Source organism: Dreissena polymorpha, chromosome 6 (assembly GCF_020536995.1).
Source record: "Dreissena polymorpha isolate Duluth1 chromosome 6, UMN_Dpol_1.0, whole genome shotgun sequence".
NCBI classification, from domain to species: Eukaryota; Metazoa; Mollusca; class Bivalvia; order Myida; family Dreissenidae; genus Dreissena; species Dreissena polymorpha.
The window spans coordinates 106,031,423-106,050,150 of NC_068360.1; the positions used below are offsets into that span (position 1 = coordinate 106,031,423).

An 18,728-nucleotide genomic window follows, 5' to 3' on the forward strand; every position below is an offset into this window, starting at 1 on the left:
GTTGTACCACAAAATAAAACGACAACAACACAATTCTCCAAATTATTCAATCGTTTCGCGCTGCAACGCTTTATAATTTTCAAGTTAGTAAATAGTCAAACGATGCACATAATGGATATTTTAGAGCATGGTAAATGTTCAGTATTACTGTTTTCTCACACTTATCATAACTACAACGAACATTTGCGAATATAAAACATTTTTTTTTAATTTTGTCAATTTACCAAAACGTGAAAAGGCCCTTTTAATTAACGATATGGCCGACACCTAAAATTAACATGACATTTTCTATATATATTTTTAACCAATCCGTGAGAAGTCACATGTTGAAAATATCCTCTGTATGTATTTTTAACGGAACTAAACGTGAATACACTTACTAAGTTTTCAAAGTGTTTCTTTCTTCATTATTTAGCTCTTGAGTTTCCATTGTGAACACACCGGTCTTACTGACAATAACGTAGTGACGTTACCATCTATGCATAGAATGCTGAAGTTTCGTTTTCGAACAAATTGAAGGCTACAACACAATAACAATTATTGGGATATAGAAGTTTGTAATTTTGATTTTTATAAATATTTGTTTCTTCTACTACTTCGTCTCCCTCTTCTTCTTCTATTATTTCTTTTCTTTCTTACAGTTAGTACAACCGACTTAAAGAAGTATTCGCTTAATTTAATATTTAACATTTTTTTATATTTTGATATTTTTTTTAATCTCGATATTGTTGAATCGCAGGTAATAGACTTGTGAATGTGTGTTTTTATTAATTAATGTGCGACTATTTAACCCTTTACCACTTAGATACGTATTTTGATGCATTTCAAGTGCCTTAGAAAGTTAAATTTAATTAAAGGCCTTTCTCACTAAATTCAAGCTTTGAAGGCTTATTTCCAAACCTAACATACTAATGCGCAGCAAACAACATAAAACCTGAACGGACTGAGAGTTACTCGCAGGCTGTTCTGGTTTTATGCTGTTTGCACATAATCATTTTCACTTTGCCTACGAGTGGGAAAGGGTTAATATAATATATTTACTATCAACATTCTTGTGGAAATAGCTTATTTATATATTTATTGTGTACTACCTTCACATATAACTTGCAGCGCCCACTACTTGTTTCATCGTTCGAGCAAACGTTCAAAATAAATGTCAAAAACCTTCACTCGTGTTAAATAAGAAACAATAATAAAATTCAGAGACTAAGAGGGCAGATTAATATTTCTGTAATAAATTTACTTTTATTTGAAGTTGTTACGTTTCACAACAGACTTATTGTGTATCATTTATTTTGTGATCGAAACGTATTGTTTTTTTTAATCTATGGTGCAGGTACAGAAACGTACTTTTTTAAACATCGATACGTCGGAACCGAACGTTTTCGACAATGTGTTCACACGGATCAAGAATTATTATATGTATATAAAACAACATATACTTACTTTATTCTAATAACAAAACAATTTATAAACAAGGGCTGTTTGTAAAACATGCATGCCCCCCTATATGGGCTCTATGTTGTAGTAGCAGCTATTGTGTGAATACGTTTGTTGTCACTGTGAACGGTGGTGGTGGTGGTGGTGGTGTAGTGGTGGTGGTGGTAGTAGTAGTGGTAGTGGTAGGTAGTAGTAGTAGTAGTAGTAGTAGTAGTAGTAGTAGTAGTAGTAGTAGTAGAAGTAGTAGTAGTAGTAGTAGTAGTAGTAGTAGTAGCAGCAGCAGCAGCAGCAGCAGTAGTAGTAGTAGTAGTAGTAGTAGTAGTAGTAGCAGTAGCAGCAGCAGCAGCATTACAATACCAATACTTAAGAATGATCAAATGGGAAAAGGTAACATAGCACTGGCAGTAAATATGGGGCTCATTTACAGGTCAGATTGGGAATCTCTGCTGTAAAATGAGATTTTAAATGAATTAAAGGGAGGCAAATGCTGTAACAAAAAGAACATGCATAAACGGTAGTTGTTTCCCTTGTTTGAACCATGCTAAATCCTTAAAATGCCTATTTCCAGTAACTGTGACCTTCGACCTAGAGACCTCAAAATCAATAGGGGTCATCTTCGAGTCATGATCAATGTACCTATGAAGTTTCATGATCCTAGCCCCAAGCGTTCTTGAGTTATCATCCGGAAACCACCTGGTGGACGGACCGACCGACCGACATGAGCAAAGCAATATACCCCCTCTTCTTCGAAGGGGGGCATAATAACATGATCAAAATTGATGACCACCATTTACATTCTTACTGGAATATAGAATATAATAATGGGTTGGTGAATATGTATCCTGTGCATGTCCTCAAGGTAAAACTGTGGACCTTATAAACTCATCAAAATAGTTTATTAAAACATCAATGTATTTAACATGCACCCTATAATGCGGATATATTGAACCGGTTTAAATCATAAAATGCATCATAGCATTGAAATGTTAGTTGTGGTTATACTACACATGGTATCAAATACCTTAAAAAGATTAATATGTATTACCGAAAACAAGAAACAACAACATAAAATACAAAATCAATATATTGTTACACTTTCAGTAACAAATCGTGGTCAACTTTATAAAAAGAATCCTATTAGTAAATAATCTGGTTCATGGTGCTTAATCTTCAATTTTAAACTATCGAAGTTTTAGCTGATGTTTAGTGTGTGCAAATTTCGACATTATATCATATTACCGATATGCACTGTGAATACTTAATAGTTAATTTCGCTTTTCAAACCTCCTTTACGTACTCTTAAACAGATTGAAGTAGCGATTATCAACCGAAGGTGACAATACTGTGCACATACCTCGTGCAGCATACAGGTTCATGATCATTGTAAATATGGTATGATCATTATACATGTCATTCTTTTGTATGTGTTGTCTTTATTTCATATTTGATCTTATAAAAAAGAGGGGCGTTTGTTGTTTCGTGTATCAAAGTATATGCATATTAACATCGTACACTTGATAAATTCATGTTTAATGCGTGTCAGAAAACGATAAATGACGTAATATTTCCAAAAATTTCCTTGCATTCTTATGTTCTATTCAGACATAATTGGTAAAATTATATTTCATATAGTGCATGATTATCAATAAAACAATTATTATGTCAACCTTCTCTATACGCGCTTATATAAATTCCACCTCCTTATGCCAACCAGTGGGCGGAGTCCAATATTTGGAGGTGCGCGTGACGTCACTTGTCGACTGCTATATTCCATATTATTCTAGGGCCATAATGACCAAAGGCTGCAGGCTGTCTGACTGGTTATCGCAACGATGAAATGCCCACAAAAAATGTGAACAAGATTGGTGATGATATATTTAAAGCTGGTTGGCTTAAAGAGCGAAAAATATTTGTTTGTCATAATTATTGTGCAATTATTCAGACGGGTTACAAGTTATCTGGCTGGTTATCTAACTTAGCTACAATATTCATAGGTACTTGAATATTTTTGGGTCTAATATATAATAAAATAAAAGGTATTCAACGATGAATTAAAAAAAATCGCCTTCCGTCACAATTGACATTTGGACGTCGATAATTACAGACTTCGATTTTGGGGTCATATTTGTGAAACTTTTAGCTTTTTTTTGGGCGTACTTGGTAGATTTTCATCAAATAAACGGTGTTTAATCATAGAAGGACGCTACTTGCTGGCAACCACAATGACATACGTGTGAATTGTTTGATCTATCATGCTGTTTCATAGTATTATTCAATACACCTGTGAAAGCATCGTTGGATACCTTACATTTATAAGGACCCACATTTTTTGAAGTACCTGTTGATAGATTATGCCCATAAACATGTCAGCAAGCTAAATAGTGAAACGATTCGAACTGTTTTGAGTTACTTAGCGGACAGGATTTATATGCCGTTTTTAAAATTCAATATTATTTAGTGTGCCTCAGGCGATCTGACTTAACATGGCCGTGATATTATGCCCACAAACAGTAGCACAACGATTTAAACAGTTTGAGTGAGATTGCGGAAAAGGTGAATTGTGCCTCTTTTCATAAGTCAATGGTCATGCGACTACTAACCAATCTTGCCTCTTTTCATAAGTCAATGGTCATGCGACTACTAACCAATCTGGATAGATATTATGACTTCACACAATTTCAGAAAAATTGCATGGAAATCCGATTTAAACTGTATGAGGTAAAGAGCGGACATCCTCCTGGAGAACGACTGTCAGCAGCTGAAGTTTCCCTAATAAGCAACATTTTTTGAACGGGTGTATAAAAAGGATTTATTGTTTCAGAGAACTTCTGAACGGTTAAAAATAAATGCCAACATATCGTTTTGAATACTCTTGCAGATGTATTTAAAAGCAGTGTTTACATTTGTGTAAAAAGTGTCTACTTGATTTTTTTTCCAAGGCCAACCATGATTGCAGACTAGGTGACATTGGTATGAATGTTTCTCCTGTAAGAACATTTTACAGGAATATGAAAGGGTTTCACAACAAAACCAGTAATTAATTACAACGGAGGGGTTGACTGATAGGTAACTTAGATTGAAGTCAGTATCGGCTGACCAAAAATTAATACATGAACAGTCAGTATATTGGTTATTGGGTTACAAGGTATATGGTAGGCTCTGGTTGAGACGTGGGTTCCTGTGGAGTCGTGGTTATCACCTCCGGAAACCCGATATTCTGTGAGAAGTTGGATGTGCTAGGAGAAGTTGCCGATAGATTTCGATAAATTTCGGTAGGGTGAGTAAATCAAGTTCTAGAATTGTTTTAAGGCATTCTTGAATTAAAATATATTTTGGTGTATGCAAATATGCAAAGGAGGTATTACCATGTATGTTAGAAAAATCCTGGTTATTAATATTCAGGATTTATTGAAATATGGCTATTTAAAGTCGACGATGCAGGGATTTGTCCCATATTTAGCTCTTTATTTACACATTTCTTTAAAGGTATGCCAGTGAAAAAGTTTGTGCACCGACAATTATATTAACCAATGTCCCCGAGTAACATATCCGCCAGGATTTCATAAAAAAATTCATATTGGTGGTAAAATTCGACTTTATATTCAACATGTTGATGAAAAAAATGATATGACATGGTGCTATACAAAGATGTCGAGATATGACATGAGTGCAGTTCATTTATGAACTTAAAAGCTCACTATTACAGCTGATTTATGCCCACTCTGATGCACTGTAGATCATTATCATTGAACTTTGAGGTTTTATAATTATACTCTTTATCATTTTAAAGTTAAATGAACTGTGTCACAGTAAAAGAGACATTAAGGCGAGTGTGGCCAGTCTGGATCAAGATCAGCCTGCGGTCGCTTGAAAGCTGATTGCTTAAAAGAGGTTTTCTGACAATAACAAATAGTTTAATTGGATACACAATGTACTGATTGCACTGCGCTTTTCCTGTGACATGGCTCAAATAATAGATTTGTCATGAATCAAATGATTTATTTCAAATACTATTCTTTCTTTTTTCTTGTTCCTCATATTAACGACTCCAGCACGTTCCTGTTGAAAATTGAATACTGCTTAAGGCGATGCTAGGGGCGTGAGAGATGTTGCACCTTACATTATCGCTCGATTGTTCATTGTGGGCTCGGGTACTACTTACATGTACCCCGGGTACCCTTAAGTATACTTACATGTACCCCGGGTACAGTTAATAAACTAAAACGTACCCGGGAAATTTAACGCTGAATCGGTCGTTGTCGGCTATTTTTTTTTATTTACTATAGTTTCACATGTATGTCAATTTTCTGTAAAATGGCCGCTATGTTATCGGAACACATACTCAAAAAGCATGTTGATGCAGTTTTTTTTAAGAGAAATTTGTTTAAGATAATCGGTTGCGCGTTTTACGACATCGGATTTTGGACGGGAATACAACTCGGGTACAGTCTAATATCGACCGAGTACGATAACGTATATTTACCGTACCCGGGGTACATGTCAGTATACTTAAGAGTACCCGGAGTACATGTAAGTAGTACCCGAGCCGACATTGACCAATCGAGCTCCATTATTTCTCATGAACCGACTCAATAAAACCAAGTCGGCAATATTTGATTTTATTTTTGATTTGATTGCTCTCGAGGGATCGAACAATTTCAGCTTCTTCCTAAAAGCCTAGTGGTAGTGTCGACTTTGATTGCATGAGGTTGCGCTGCGGGTTTGATCCCCAGAAGCGACATTAAAAACTAGCCAACTGTGTTATCTAAAAGGCTGCTAAACCTAATATACTAAGACAATGTGAATTTTCTCTCACATGTTGGTCATAAGTTATATTATATAGCAAGAGGGCCAAGATGGCCCTCAATCGCTCACCTGACTAACTTTGCCACATCAACTTAAATTATATCAGACCCATATACAATCCCAAGCCAGATTTTATTAATTAATACATTCTGACAAAATAACATTAAGACGTGATGAAAACGGTGACCTCTATGTTTGTTTTTCAAGATTAACAAGAGATGTGTTTGTCAAAAACACAATGCCTCATATTGCGCCGCTTTGAAGCCATATATTTGACCTTTCACCACTCAAAATGTGCAGCTTCATGAGTTACTAGCAACCCCTGTTAAATTTTAAAATTTGTCATACATTAGTTTTATTAATTTAGCTAGATAGATATTCAAATCGCTTTCCAAAACAGTTTGAATTGTTAAAATATCCCCACCGGAAGAGAAGTTATGACAATTTTTTCGATTTATTGGAAAATATTGGTACTTATTACTACATAGTAAATGCGTTAAATCACAGCACCTTCGCCTTATGGTACTACAGAGAAATTGACATAACTTTTGTTCTAAAGAAGATGTTTATTACTATAATCATCATGTGTGCACAACAAAAATAAACAGTTTACAACAAACCATTTATAGTACATACATCATAACTCAAGCACATGTTCATAACATAAGCATATAATAAATTTACATTACATGGACACATGATATCATGAACATACATTTTAGCAGAAGGCCATAATCCACATCATGTGTGCATAACATAAAAAACAAGCAAATTCGTTGAATTGATATCCCCCGCCAAACTAGACCTTTGTCACAGATGTAAGCATTTTTTCAAGATACAAAGGACCATAACTCCGTTATTAACAAATGGTGTTCAATGCCATTTAGCGTGCATCATCGTCTTATTCATATATATATATACTCATACCAAGTTTCAATGAAATCGGCCAAAGCACTTTTAAGATATGGCTCCGGACGCAAAAGTGCCGGACGGACGGACAACGCCAAAACAATATCCCACCGCCTTTGGCGAGGCATAACAAAAGTACAACAAAACATGTATAGATATACACACATAACTCAAGCACATGTTCATAAAATAAGCACATGATAAATTTACATTACATGAGAACATGATATCCTGAAAATACATTTTAGCAGGCCATAATCCGCCTCAACTTCAATCCAGCCCAAATCTTGAAATCAAACTTGTCCATTGGTGGGCTGCCTATGGACAAATTCAACAAGTTCTTAAAGTTTTCAATTTTAATAGAATTTCTCAGAGATGTTGAATGTCGATTCCCTTTCTACCAAGAAAAATTAACTACATTCTCATATATGCTCTCTGCATTTGCTCTTTGAAGTTCAGCCACACCTAAAAAGTAAGAATGTGGCAAAGCCATTCAAAACTCATCAGTTTCCAAAAGTCTAACATAGGTCTCTAAATTTCGCTTCACTGAAATGTCTGTACTCTCATCGATCAAGGTACTGTACTTGCATGATGTCTGTATCTTCTGGAGAAGATCACTCCTCAGAACGTCTGCCATACAGTTTTGAAATTCCGACACACTGGAGCTGTGTTCATATGACGTGTTGCTGTCAACTCGAAGGTCATTGTGCTGGGTTGCACCCTGAAAATATATAAATACAAATTTGCATCCTGAAAATATAATTTATGATTTCAAGTATATTTTGCTCAATATTTGTAGCAAACTTAAACAAAATCAAATGTTATCAATCAATTTAAAACAAATCAAATTTGTTTTAAAGATCTTTTATTTATTTTTTTACCTGCAAGACACACAATCTGTTCAGGTCTGGAACCAGCGATGATGCGAGAGTATGTTGTGCAGCAAAGTACAAATTAGTCATAGCCGACACTAAAGCCGCTTCACGTTTGGATATTGCTGCAGCCTGCGCATTTGTCATTGATGTTTTCAGACTTCAAGCTTGTGAGGCCTCTTTATGATCTGAAATAAACAAAATTAATATGCTAAATTTCAAAACAAAAAGCCCATTTTAAAAAGTGTCAATATTTATTTATTATGAAAATCACAAAATAGTATTGTTATTTTTAATATATTATTAATAATATAAAAATTGTTCATGTATATTCATGTTAATATTGATTGTCATTCTTTTTTATTACCTTTTGATTTTTCGTGTTTTGAAATGTCTTTTTTCAACATACTACACCCAAAGTGAATGAATTTGATTTTTGAAACTGTATGCATATTTGCAATACATCGTTTTTGATTTTGCATTATAGTCTAACCACTTGAATTCCGAAAGCCAAACATCTTTGAATGATCTATTATCAGATTTTAGACCGTGTCATTAGATTCGTCAGAGTCCAAAGGACGCTTATTGCCTATGGTCGCCATAATGGCAGTCGCAATTTCCGACACTTTCGCCGAAAATGTCAAGGGTTTTATACCCGTTCATCTATCGTCATTCACAATTGTAACACATTTAGCCTTTAATCATTACAAACATTTCGAACTTCTCGAAATTAAAATCAATTATCAACTTCTTTACTTACGTTCATTGTGTGACTAAGTTGATAATTCGCTAACGGCTTTTACTCAAATTGATTGAAATCAGATGTAATTGTTTATTTAAGCCGATAAGATGTACGATTACACCATTGTTTTGTTTTCACACCAGTTATTTTTCTTTGTCTCGATGACCGGTTCTGACCGGTGTTAATGCCGACTGCGTATCAATTTTTCGAGTCAATAACACGGCGATGTATTGAAGCACAGTCTACAGCTGAAAGAGTTTATTATCTGGGACGGCATTTGTCAGGAAATAAATCGTTAATATTTTATTCGATAAATTTGCTAAATTTTCACCATTGGCAAATCTGGCGAACGGCAGCGAGAGCCCTGTAACGATTCAAAATCAGTTATTATCAGGATAAACATTCTGACCATATTTCATTAAGATCAGATGAAAACTATGACCTCTTTTGTCTACACAAGGTTTTTCTATGATTTGACCTAGTGACCTAGTTTTTTACCCTAGACAACCCAAATAAATCCCAACCCAGATTTCATTAAGATAAACATTCTGACCAAATTTCATAAAGATTGGATGACAAATGTGACCTCTATTGTCTACACAAGGTTTATCTATTATTTGACCTAGTGGCTTAGTTTTTGACCCCAGATGACCAAAATATAATCCCAACCCAGATTTCATCAAGATGAACATTCTGATCAAATTTCATAAAGATTGGATGAAAACTGTGACCTCTATTGTCTACACAAGGTTCTTATATTATTTGACCTATTGACCTAGTTTTTGACCCCAGATGACCCAAATACAATCCCAACCCAGATTTCATCAAGATAAACATTCTGACCAAATTTCATAAAGATTGGATGAAAACTGTGACCTCTACTGTCTACACAAACAAATTGTTGACGGATACACGCACACACGCACGCACACCGGACATCACGCGGTTACATAAGCTCACCATGTTACTTCGTGACAGGTGAGCTAAAAACTCACAGCAGTAGTAAACAATTGGACAATAACTAATGAACGCATCTTTCATTTGTCTTTGACACTTTGATTTTTTACATGGCTTAGATTTAAATATGTGACTTGACTTTACCAGCACTCTTGTAACAGAGCTAAAGTTTATATGTACCATTGAAGATCACCTAAATCCAGATTTGCTTTTATAGAAGTGTGGAAAGTTTTAAGTGTGTGACAAGTAAGCAACAATTGGTCATTACCGAGAGGCCACAACTAATCTATGACTGTTACTTATGTGTCAGACCAGGGCCATGATTTCAAAATCCAGGACATGCATGGTCAAATCTTCATGAAATCAAGACGAACAATTGTATTTTAAGTCCTTTATTGACCTGGCTATAGTTCTCAGACTATTATAAGCTCAATCAGTATATTTATATCATTATTTAAGCTTTGTGTATTACAAAGACCTATATAATACATTCTATAGGTCTTTGATTGTAAACATATACACAATCATGCAGTTACATTATAGCAATAAATAATAACAAAGCCACCCATACTATAAAGGTCATTGACAGAGCCTATGGTAAAAATGTGAACACATTGAGTGTAATCGCACTCTCGTGCCAGCAAAAACAACACGTTGACAGGTTATCATTTTAGACAGTTCTACTTTCACTTTCATTTTGTGATATCAAACTATTAACAACAAGACTATTGCCAAGCAATATAGTCCCCTACCGGCTCCACCATTGTCAGAAATTACACCAGTCAGAATTTTTGTTGTTGCCATAGCAACCATAACGTTTGAAGTAGGAACAAAGTGAAATGACGTGCACAATGTCCATATTGCCATCTATCCATGTTTCAATATAAAGAAGTGAAACTCCAGCTGCTGGAGCAGTATTGAATTTTCATTAAAAACAATTAGTTGGTCCTTTATTTAAGGCAAGTGACCGATTGCCCAAACAGTACAAAACAGCACAATACAGCACAATACAAACCAACATAAACACAAAATATGAATAAAGCTGGGGTCACCGCCTTGGAACGGTCAATGCAAAGCATTGGAGGTTTTCAAGTTTAATAAACAAATAATAAGAACTTTTAAAGTTATCGCAGGATCCAGAAAACCACCATTTTCAGCAGTAATTCTAGTCTATTTGTTGCCATAGCAACCATAATTTTTGACGTAGGACCAAAATGAAATGACGTGCATAATGTCCATATTGCCATCTATCCATGTTTCAAGTTTCATGAAAAAATATTAAGAACTTTTAAAAGTATCGCAGGATCCAGAAAAGTGTGACTGACTGACTGACAGACAGAGCGCAAACCGTAAGTCCCCTCCGGTGAAACCGATAGGGGACAATTATGTGGCTGAGAAAAACATCGTCATTGCTTATTTAATATATTTTTTGCACATTTCTTAAAAAAAATTACATCAAAACACGATTTTCTTCGATAATTAAAACATTTCTGACAGGCTACCGCTTTGTTAACATATTTGGACGTGTGTAGATAGGACCGCATTAACGCTTCCGAAATGTGTATTCATACTATTGCCTTCGAGGTACTTATCCGATGTTTGACGGAAGGGGCCGAAAAAGTGTGATTGTGGGTCAAGTTCCCCATGGTTACTACTTTTCCGTACCCAAAATTGTTCGTACCCAATTTGTCTTCGTACCCATTTTTTGTCATACCCATTTTTTGTCATACCCAAATTTTTGTTCGTACCCAAATTGTTTTCGTACCCAATTTTTTTTATCCACATTTTTTTCGTACCCACATTTTGTTGGCATATTTTTGTTGTACCCAAATTTTTTGTTCGTACCAACATACACAATTGTGGTGATGTAGATAAACTTAAATTGATGCTATTATATCCAGCCTCTTCAAAAGCATCGTCATACTAGTACTGTCAGTACTTTCATTTAAGTTGTACAATTGATATGATTGCTTATATGCATATTGTTTATGATTATAGATACATAACATTTGTTTCCTAATAAACACGAAATTGATTATAATTTGTAAAAAAAAACACGATAAACTTGTCACTGTTGTCTTCTATGCTAATGGCAATCACCAAAGAAGTAACCATCTCGGCAATGTCTTTGTTTAGAGTGTTTACAGCATGCAAATCCTGAAATTGGAACAGCCAATCAGAACCCACGATTCAACCAGAACCTTACTTGACGGTTTGACACAGTCAACACATTTGATTATTTTGATGTAAACAGACAATAAACATTTGGGAAAAAGGGCAAAAATCAAAAGACAAAAGGTTAATAATTATTTTCGTAGTGATTCATGGTAATATATTTATAAAATATTTGAGATATAACATACTTATGAAAGTTAACCACGACTCAACCAACATATAGCATACATCTTCAAGCTTAATAAATATACACAATGATAATAATACAGTTTATTAATGATTATCGTTATATTTTTTCATACATACATGTAGATTGATCACATGTATTAGTACATATTTATTTCTTACTTTAAACAACATAATTAAAATATAAACGCATGTATAATTATTGTTTGTAGAATGGTTAAGGCGCAAACAGTTTCTGTTTGTCCGTGCATCAAGGGACATATACAAGTTTATACAAGTCCCTGGCGCATAATATGGTATGCAAGTCCAAAAATTCGTGTATTGCAAACAACTCCGTGTGAACGAATACTTGTGAACTTGTTCACAATTATAAGACAGCGTGTCGGAACAGAAACGCAAGACCGTTTAGTTTTGAATGTAAACCTTAAATGACTGCAGTTTTTGTCAGGTGAAGAACTCAAATTAATGGGCTAAATTTGTTCATAATCATTGGTGCCAGAGCCAGTTCTACGACTTCCAAGGTCAAGGAGACACTTAAAGGTAATGCCAAAAATCACCATTAGGGTAACTATCACAATAAGTGGAGTGTGAATATCCTTATACATATAAAATGGGAATATTGCGCATTTATCCAAATGATAACTTTAAAGTTTCCTCTCTACCTTTGAACGTTTTGGTTAACTGACCAATTTTCGCTGTAATTATGTTATTTGCGAGGAAACAGTAATACTGAACATTTACCAGGCTATAAATATCCATTTCATCTATCTGTTGACGATTAAAAAACCTGAAATAATAAAGTGTTACAAATGCGCAACGATTGAATTATTTGGAGTTTGTTTTCATCGTAATATTTTGTGACATGACGAGGTATTGCGTACACATGGTATAAAATAGGCTGCAGCTCTAGACTTTTACTACAAGGGTCAGGGGTTCGAGCCCAGCTGTGGATTACGTTGTTCGTCTCTCTTCATTTGTATTTGTGTTTCATGCTGGATATATTTAGTTCCAATTTTTAAATTTATCAATTTAAATCATTGAATGACAAACTACAAAACATGCTTAAATTTTTAAACCTAATCTTAGTTAAATACCGTTCAGATAACAAAGACGCCCATATACATGTCAATCTATCTGCAATACATTTCAACTTTCAAAGGTCTAATTATTACTACTACAGCGTGTACACCAATAAGTAAATTATTAAAATGCATAAAGTAGAAATATACATGAAACCATAAAACACAATTATAATCATCTAGTAAAGAAACAGATGAGCTACTTAAATGTCTAAAAAAGCCACATAGCTTACAGCAAAGAACATCAATCAATTTGTAGGTGTCCATTTAATATTATATTGTGTTAGTTTAGTTTTGCTAGATGTCAAAGTATAAATGTACATTATTTGAAAAAAATCGATACTGAAAATGATGCCTATTTAGATGTTTAAATATTGTTGTATAGAAAAGCAATTTTACATAATTTCCTATTTTGTCCTTTTAGTGAGTTTGTTGTCAAAATATATGAAATACACATATTACATTATATAAATATTAATAAAAAAATCACCATGAGCACGTAATGCTCAGGTGAGCTCAAAAACAAAATACATGATAGTATTGGCAACAAGAAATCAACATATCAGTGTGTATAGCTAGCAACAAAGCATGGTTATCTGAATTTAAAATTTAACATCAAAATTAACAAATGTATGCAGAATGTAAATTTGCTTACATTTAACACACATCATAGACACGTTTGCATTATATGAATACATTAAAAGTAAGCATGCACGTTCTTAAAAACATGCGGTCACGAACGCATGAATCATGCAAAAATCTACTCTTTTGTAAATATTGTACCCAAAGTAGTTATTTTATGACATTTAAAACTTATTTAACGTATAAAAAACAATGCCATATTTGTTTGTTTTTTAAAGTTAACATTTTGCTTTTTTTGTAAATTGAACAACTCACCAAAACATGTCAAGAAACAAAAACACTTCTGACACTGACACATGAGCAACAGTGATGAATGGGCGACACACGTACTAACGTGTTTTAAAATACATATAAAATACAAAAAAGGCATATGATAAGAAAATATAGGATTTCTTCGTCTAGTTCAGATGCTTTAAGTTTTCATTCTGAAGATTTCAACCACTATCTATCTATCTATCTATCTTTTATAAAAACAAATCTTTAAAAAAATATTTCCCAAATCATAATCTAACATTTTTAATCTTTTTCAATTACCAACCTTTTCTTATTGTTAAATGTTCATGCATCAAAGCATGCACCAAAGCAGGTCCTTGTTTACACTTTTTTTTGTAAAATGTAACAATTCATGAAATTAAAGCGATTACACGATTTTTTATATGTGTTAAATTGTAATATATTGATAAAATATGATACAATAACAAATAGGCAAGAAAAATTACACATTGAAGACGAATATCATAAAAAGCAGCAAAGACAAATAAGCGCCCCGAGCCGATTGTGACGAAGATATTTCGTACCTATTTTCCTACAATAACCGAAACATTCGTCTATTAAGTTAGTGTTCGTGTGTCGTATGCATAGATATCGTTGCAGGAATTTAAAATGAACCGTTAAACTTAATTTAGATTCACATCGTGCATGCATGATTTACATGCTGGCGAATTCGACTGTACAGACATTTTCGATTTCAGAATTAAATATCCGGCTTATTTCGCATTTTTCGACACGTTATTCTTAACTTTTATTTTTAATTTATATTGAAATATATGTTTAATAAGTTGTTTACACGTTTTATATAAATTAATAAATATTTGACAAAATCGTATAATCTCGCTTTAAATTCATCCTGCGATTAAATTGCAATTATATTTTTTGAAGAAGAAGTATATAATGAATTCACAAAAACATAACTATTTCTGCTGCTCAGAATTACAAATAGATATCATTTCAATTGTTCCAACTTACTTTGTTTAACTGTATATTCAGAGGAATAATGAACTATCATGCGACCAATTTTGGCATTGATCTTGATATTCAAAAGATAACTGTTTTTTGTTCTACTTCTTGCAGTACAATTTTGCAGCATTTATGGCTCTATTTAGCCGTCGAATAGTTGCTTTTTCACTCTCTTTTCTCCTCCATTCTGCCATACACTTGTAACTGAATAAACGATTATTCTGTCCACATTCAAAGTATAAGGTGTTCATTCGCGCATCTGTCAAACCAAGTTCAATGCCCAGCATCCAATATTCATTACCTATGGAACTAGCAGCGCTCCAAAGATCACTGTCCTCCGCTGGTCTATCATCATCATCCGAGTCTATTAGATCTAAGGTGTGTTTGTACCAATATTGTAAAGCCTCTGCTCGTTCCACTGTATGACGCGGACGACACGCTTTGCAAATTAATTCATTGTCATACATGAAGTCAGCCACTCGTAGCATGCCTTTATTGTGTAAAAACTCTTGCATGAATGGACACTGAATGTACTCCTCAAATGCAGTAGCGGTCCTAGGATTATCCACAGATTGACCAACGCAATTAAGCAAACACATCCGAAGAGTGTGCCTGACGTCTTTACATAATTGGAAATCTATATCTTCAGTGTATTTCTTCGACCAAGAAGATAGTCTTACATAAATGATGTGGTCCTGGTACCAGATTGTCAAAGTGTATGCTGAATGTGATTGAATGTCAAACACAGCAACTCCATTGTATAACAGGGTTTCGTCGCCTTCTTGGCTGATAGGCCAAGTGCGAATACATAAAGCAACAAGTCTGTGGTAGAACGATTGAGGCATAAAATTCTCAGAAAAAACAAAACATAAAACCTGTGTTGTTTTCTTTGCTTTAGGTGAAGTTAAGTCGGATATGAAAGGTGGTGGTTTCTTTAGTCGACAAGGAACAATATGGAAGTCAAGATATTTGGTATTTAACTGTTGACCGGCATCATGTTTATCTTCTTCAATTTGGAGATCAGCAGCCATATTTCTGGCTTCTTTAGCTTCTTCAAACGTAAATGGCTTTACCATAACATCTAGATGCTCCATATACTTAATGACATAAACTCTGTTGTCACCTATTGTTTTTGCACTTTTGTCCATAATTTCATTAAAAACCTCAGGTTTAAGAATAGCAAGATTCGTATAATCTTCCCATGCATCGAAATTGCTTGGGTTCTTATTCTTTACATGAGTTATAAGGCACTGGAATGCTTGAATGATCCACTGCGGATCAAGAATTATCAGACCTTTAAGTTGATCTGTGTTGAAATATAGTATGTTCCCATGCCTGTGCTGAATCTCCAAAAACAATTGGAGTTCATCCTCACCAAGTGGGTGTACATTTGATTCATTTGCGTTTTGAATGTCTACCATTTGAAGAAGCTGTCTTCCTTCATCTCTCAATTTATCCAATGACTGCTCCAATAGAATCCATCTAATAGGTCTCTTTTTACCCCAATATTCTTGATTCTCAGCCAAGCAAAGGATTTCCGTTTTCAACTGGTTAAAAACTGGATCTGCAGGAGACAAATTATTAACCAAGAATTTCCGGGGATGAATATGCTTTAATATGGGCGAACCCTTAACAAAAGCCCTCTGCAGTGCTTTCTCAAAATACAAATCATTTTTAATTTCTTTTTCATCGTTGGTTCCCGTCATTTCATCTTTACGCGTGCCAACTAAAATAATGCTTGGCTGCAATTTTCCTACTGATGACCCATCACCGCTATACATGTGGATCGCATTAAGCCAAAACTTAAAAACATCCAAATATGTGCAGTCCTTCATCAAACCACACAAGATTCCGCATGCCTTATCCCCTTCTCTGACAGGATCGTCTAAACTTTTTGTCAAATCCATTAAAACTAAATATATAGAACTTTTATTCAAGAAAAACTGATGAGTAGAATAGTAGAGTGTTTGGCCTGCAAAATCCCAAACAGACACAGTGATGTCTTTCTTTATAACGGGAGCAGGTATGTTGACAGGAACATCCTCATACATTTCAGGTAGCTTCTGAACAACTTTAATAATGTCCTTTATCCCCTCATCATCTCTTTGTTCTTTGACATTGTGCAGTACTTCTTCCAAGGAAATTGATGGTTGCTCTAAATCAAAATTTAGGATACCAGGTTCCGATGCCTCCCTGCTTGTGCTATACATTTTACCGATTATTTTGGTTTCCTTTAAGGCTGTTCTGTATCTATTGTGATATTTAAGATATTTTAATTCTTTATCCAAACACCAGTCACCATTATCTATCAGCTTACACCTGTGCAGGTCAAAACCTTCTGTGCTCAAAGGAATTATGTTTTCATTCCTAAAGTTATTTATCAGATTGTTGACAAGAGATGTCTTTCCTGCGCCAAACATGCCTAAAATCATTAGACGAATCTCATGATCTCCTTCGTAGCCATATTTTAAAGTTTTGGCAAGAATCTCGTCTGAGTTGTTAGAAATCTCTTTCAGTGAATCCATAATGTTGTCAAAGTAAACCTTCTTCACCACATGCCTATCTACAAGAATTTGTTGATCATGCCCTTCAGCCATTGTTTGCAATACCTGAAGAAAAATACTTGATTTGAATATTCTTTTTAAAGACAACAAACAACAGCAAACTGATATACAGACGTGGATACCCTGATAACACACAAAAGACCACATTTGGAATTAAAGTATTATATTTACATTTAAGTAAGGGAAATTGGGGTCACTAACTCAAAGGTCCGGGTCACTGTGACATTGAGTGTTAAATTGGTTTCCGTTCAATACATCATCAAAGGATAGAATCTTAATAATGTTTACAGTAATTACAATGGTGTGTATAGAAATAAATAAACAAAACCAGTTTGACTAATTTGTAAAAATTCCTTTTTTCACTGAAACAAGATAAATGCTAATCACGAAATTGATGATCTTTTTGGTTCACTAAATTGGAATTGGAAAATTAGGTAGAATTGTTTTTCTCAACTTTAACCTATTTGTTAGCAAACATCAACAACAATAATTGCCCAATTTTGGAAAAACGAAGCTGTTTTTCCCAATCAAAAAGCACCCAGCATTACTCCCAAAATGGTTAAAAAACACTGACACCAGTTGTCCTACGATATTAACAACACTACATACAATGGCCCTAAATATCAAATACATCCCACTGGTACTAAATATCGACGATACCATTATGGATATTTAATTCTTTCATGCCCAAGGTATTTCTACCTTTAAAATTGAAACGCTGGGCATATGTATTCGTTAGGATCTTAAAGTAATGGTTCAGTAAATCCACGAAATTAACGAAAATGAAATTTCCACACATAATTACGATTTTAAAGTATTAAAAGGAAAGATTTTATTTACACATCCATAACTAAAACTACCAGGATAAAGTACCTTGTATTTGATGGACTGGCATATGGCAGAGTCGGGCGTCAGGTGATCCTGTTGTAACTGTTCCAGGTGTTGAGCATTCTCCTCCTCCGCACGACCTACATTGGTTGTGATGCTTAAGTTGACTCTTTCTCTTTTACTTTCAGCAAGAGCCTTCTCCCCCTCTGAGCTGTCACATGACTTTTGTTCGCCAGTTGAGCAGTCTATTGAGTCACAAAATGCGCAAATTTTAAGTAATAAGATACATTGA

General features: G+C 34.4%; 3 protein-coding genes across 3 annotated transcripts in view; all 3 read right to left on the minus strand.

The window, feature by feature from the left end:
• Positions 1-6,906: 6,906 nt before the first annotated feature.
• Positions 6,907-8,197, minus strand: LOC127835075 (uncharacterized). The gene is made up of 2 exons (XM_052361332.1): positions 8,037-8,197; positions 6,907-7,876 (listed from the first exon to the last, which is right to left on the minus strand). The coding sequence occupies exons 1-2, from the start codon at positions 8,172-8,174 to the stop codon at positions 7,649-7,651; spliced, it is 366 nt and encodes a 121-aa protein (XP_052217292.1). The 5' UTR covers positions 8,175-8,197; the 3' UTR covers positions 6,907-7,648.
• A 4,479-nt stretch (positions 8,198-12,676) lies between these two features.
• On the minus strand, positions 12,677-17,649 carry LOC127835073 (uncharacterized). Its single transcript, XM_052361329.1, has one exon. It carries the CDS (start codon positions 17,639-17,641, stop codon positions 15,146-15,148), a length of 2,496 nt encoding a protein of 831 aa, XP_052217289.1. The 5' UTR covers positions 17,642-17,649; the 3' UTR covers positions 12,677-15,145.
• Positions 17,650-18,038: 389 nt separating this feature from the next.
• Positions 18,039-18,728, minus strand: part of LOC127835975 (uncharacterized) — a 120,460-nt gene continuing 119,770 nt past the window's right edge. The window contains exons 9-10 of the mRNA XM_052362393.1: positions 18,482-18,681; positions 18,039-18,068 (exon numbers count right to left, since the gene is read on the minus strand). Coding sequence (XP_052218353.1) covers positions 18,039-18,068; positions 18,482-18,681 — 230 coding nt within the window. The remainder of the gene's footprint in view (positions 18,069-18,481; positions 18,682-18,728) is intronic.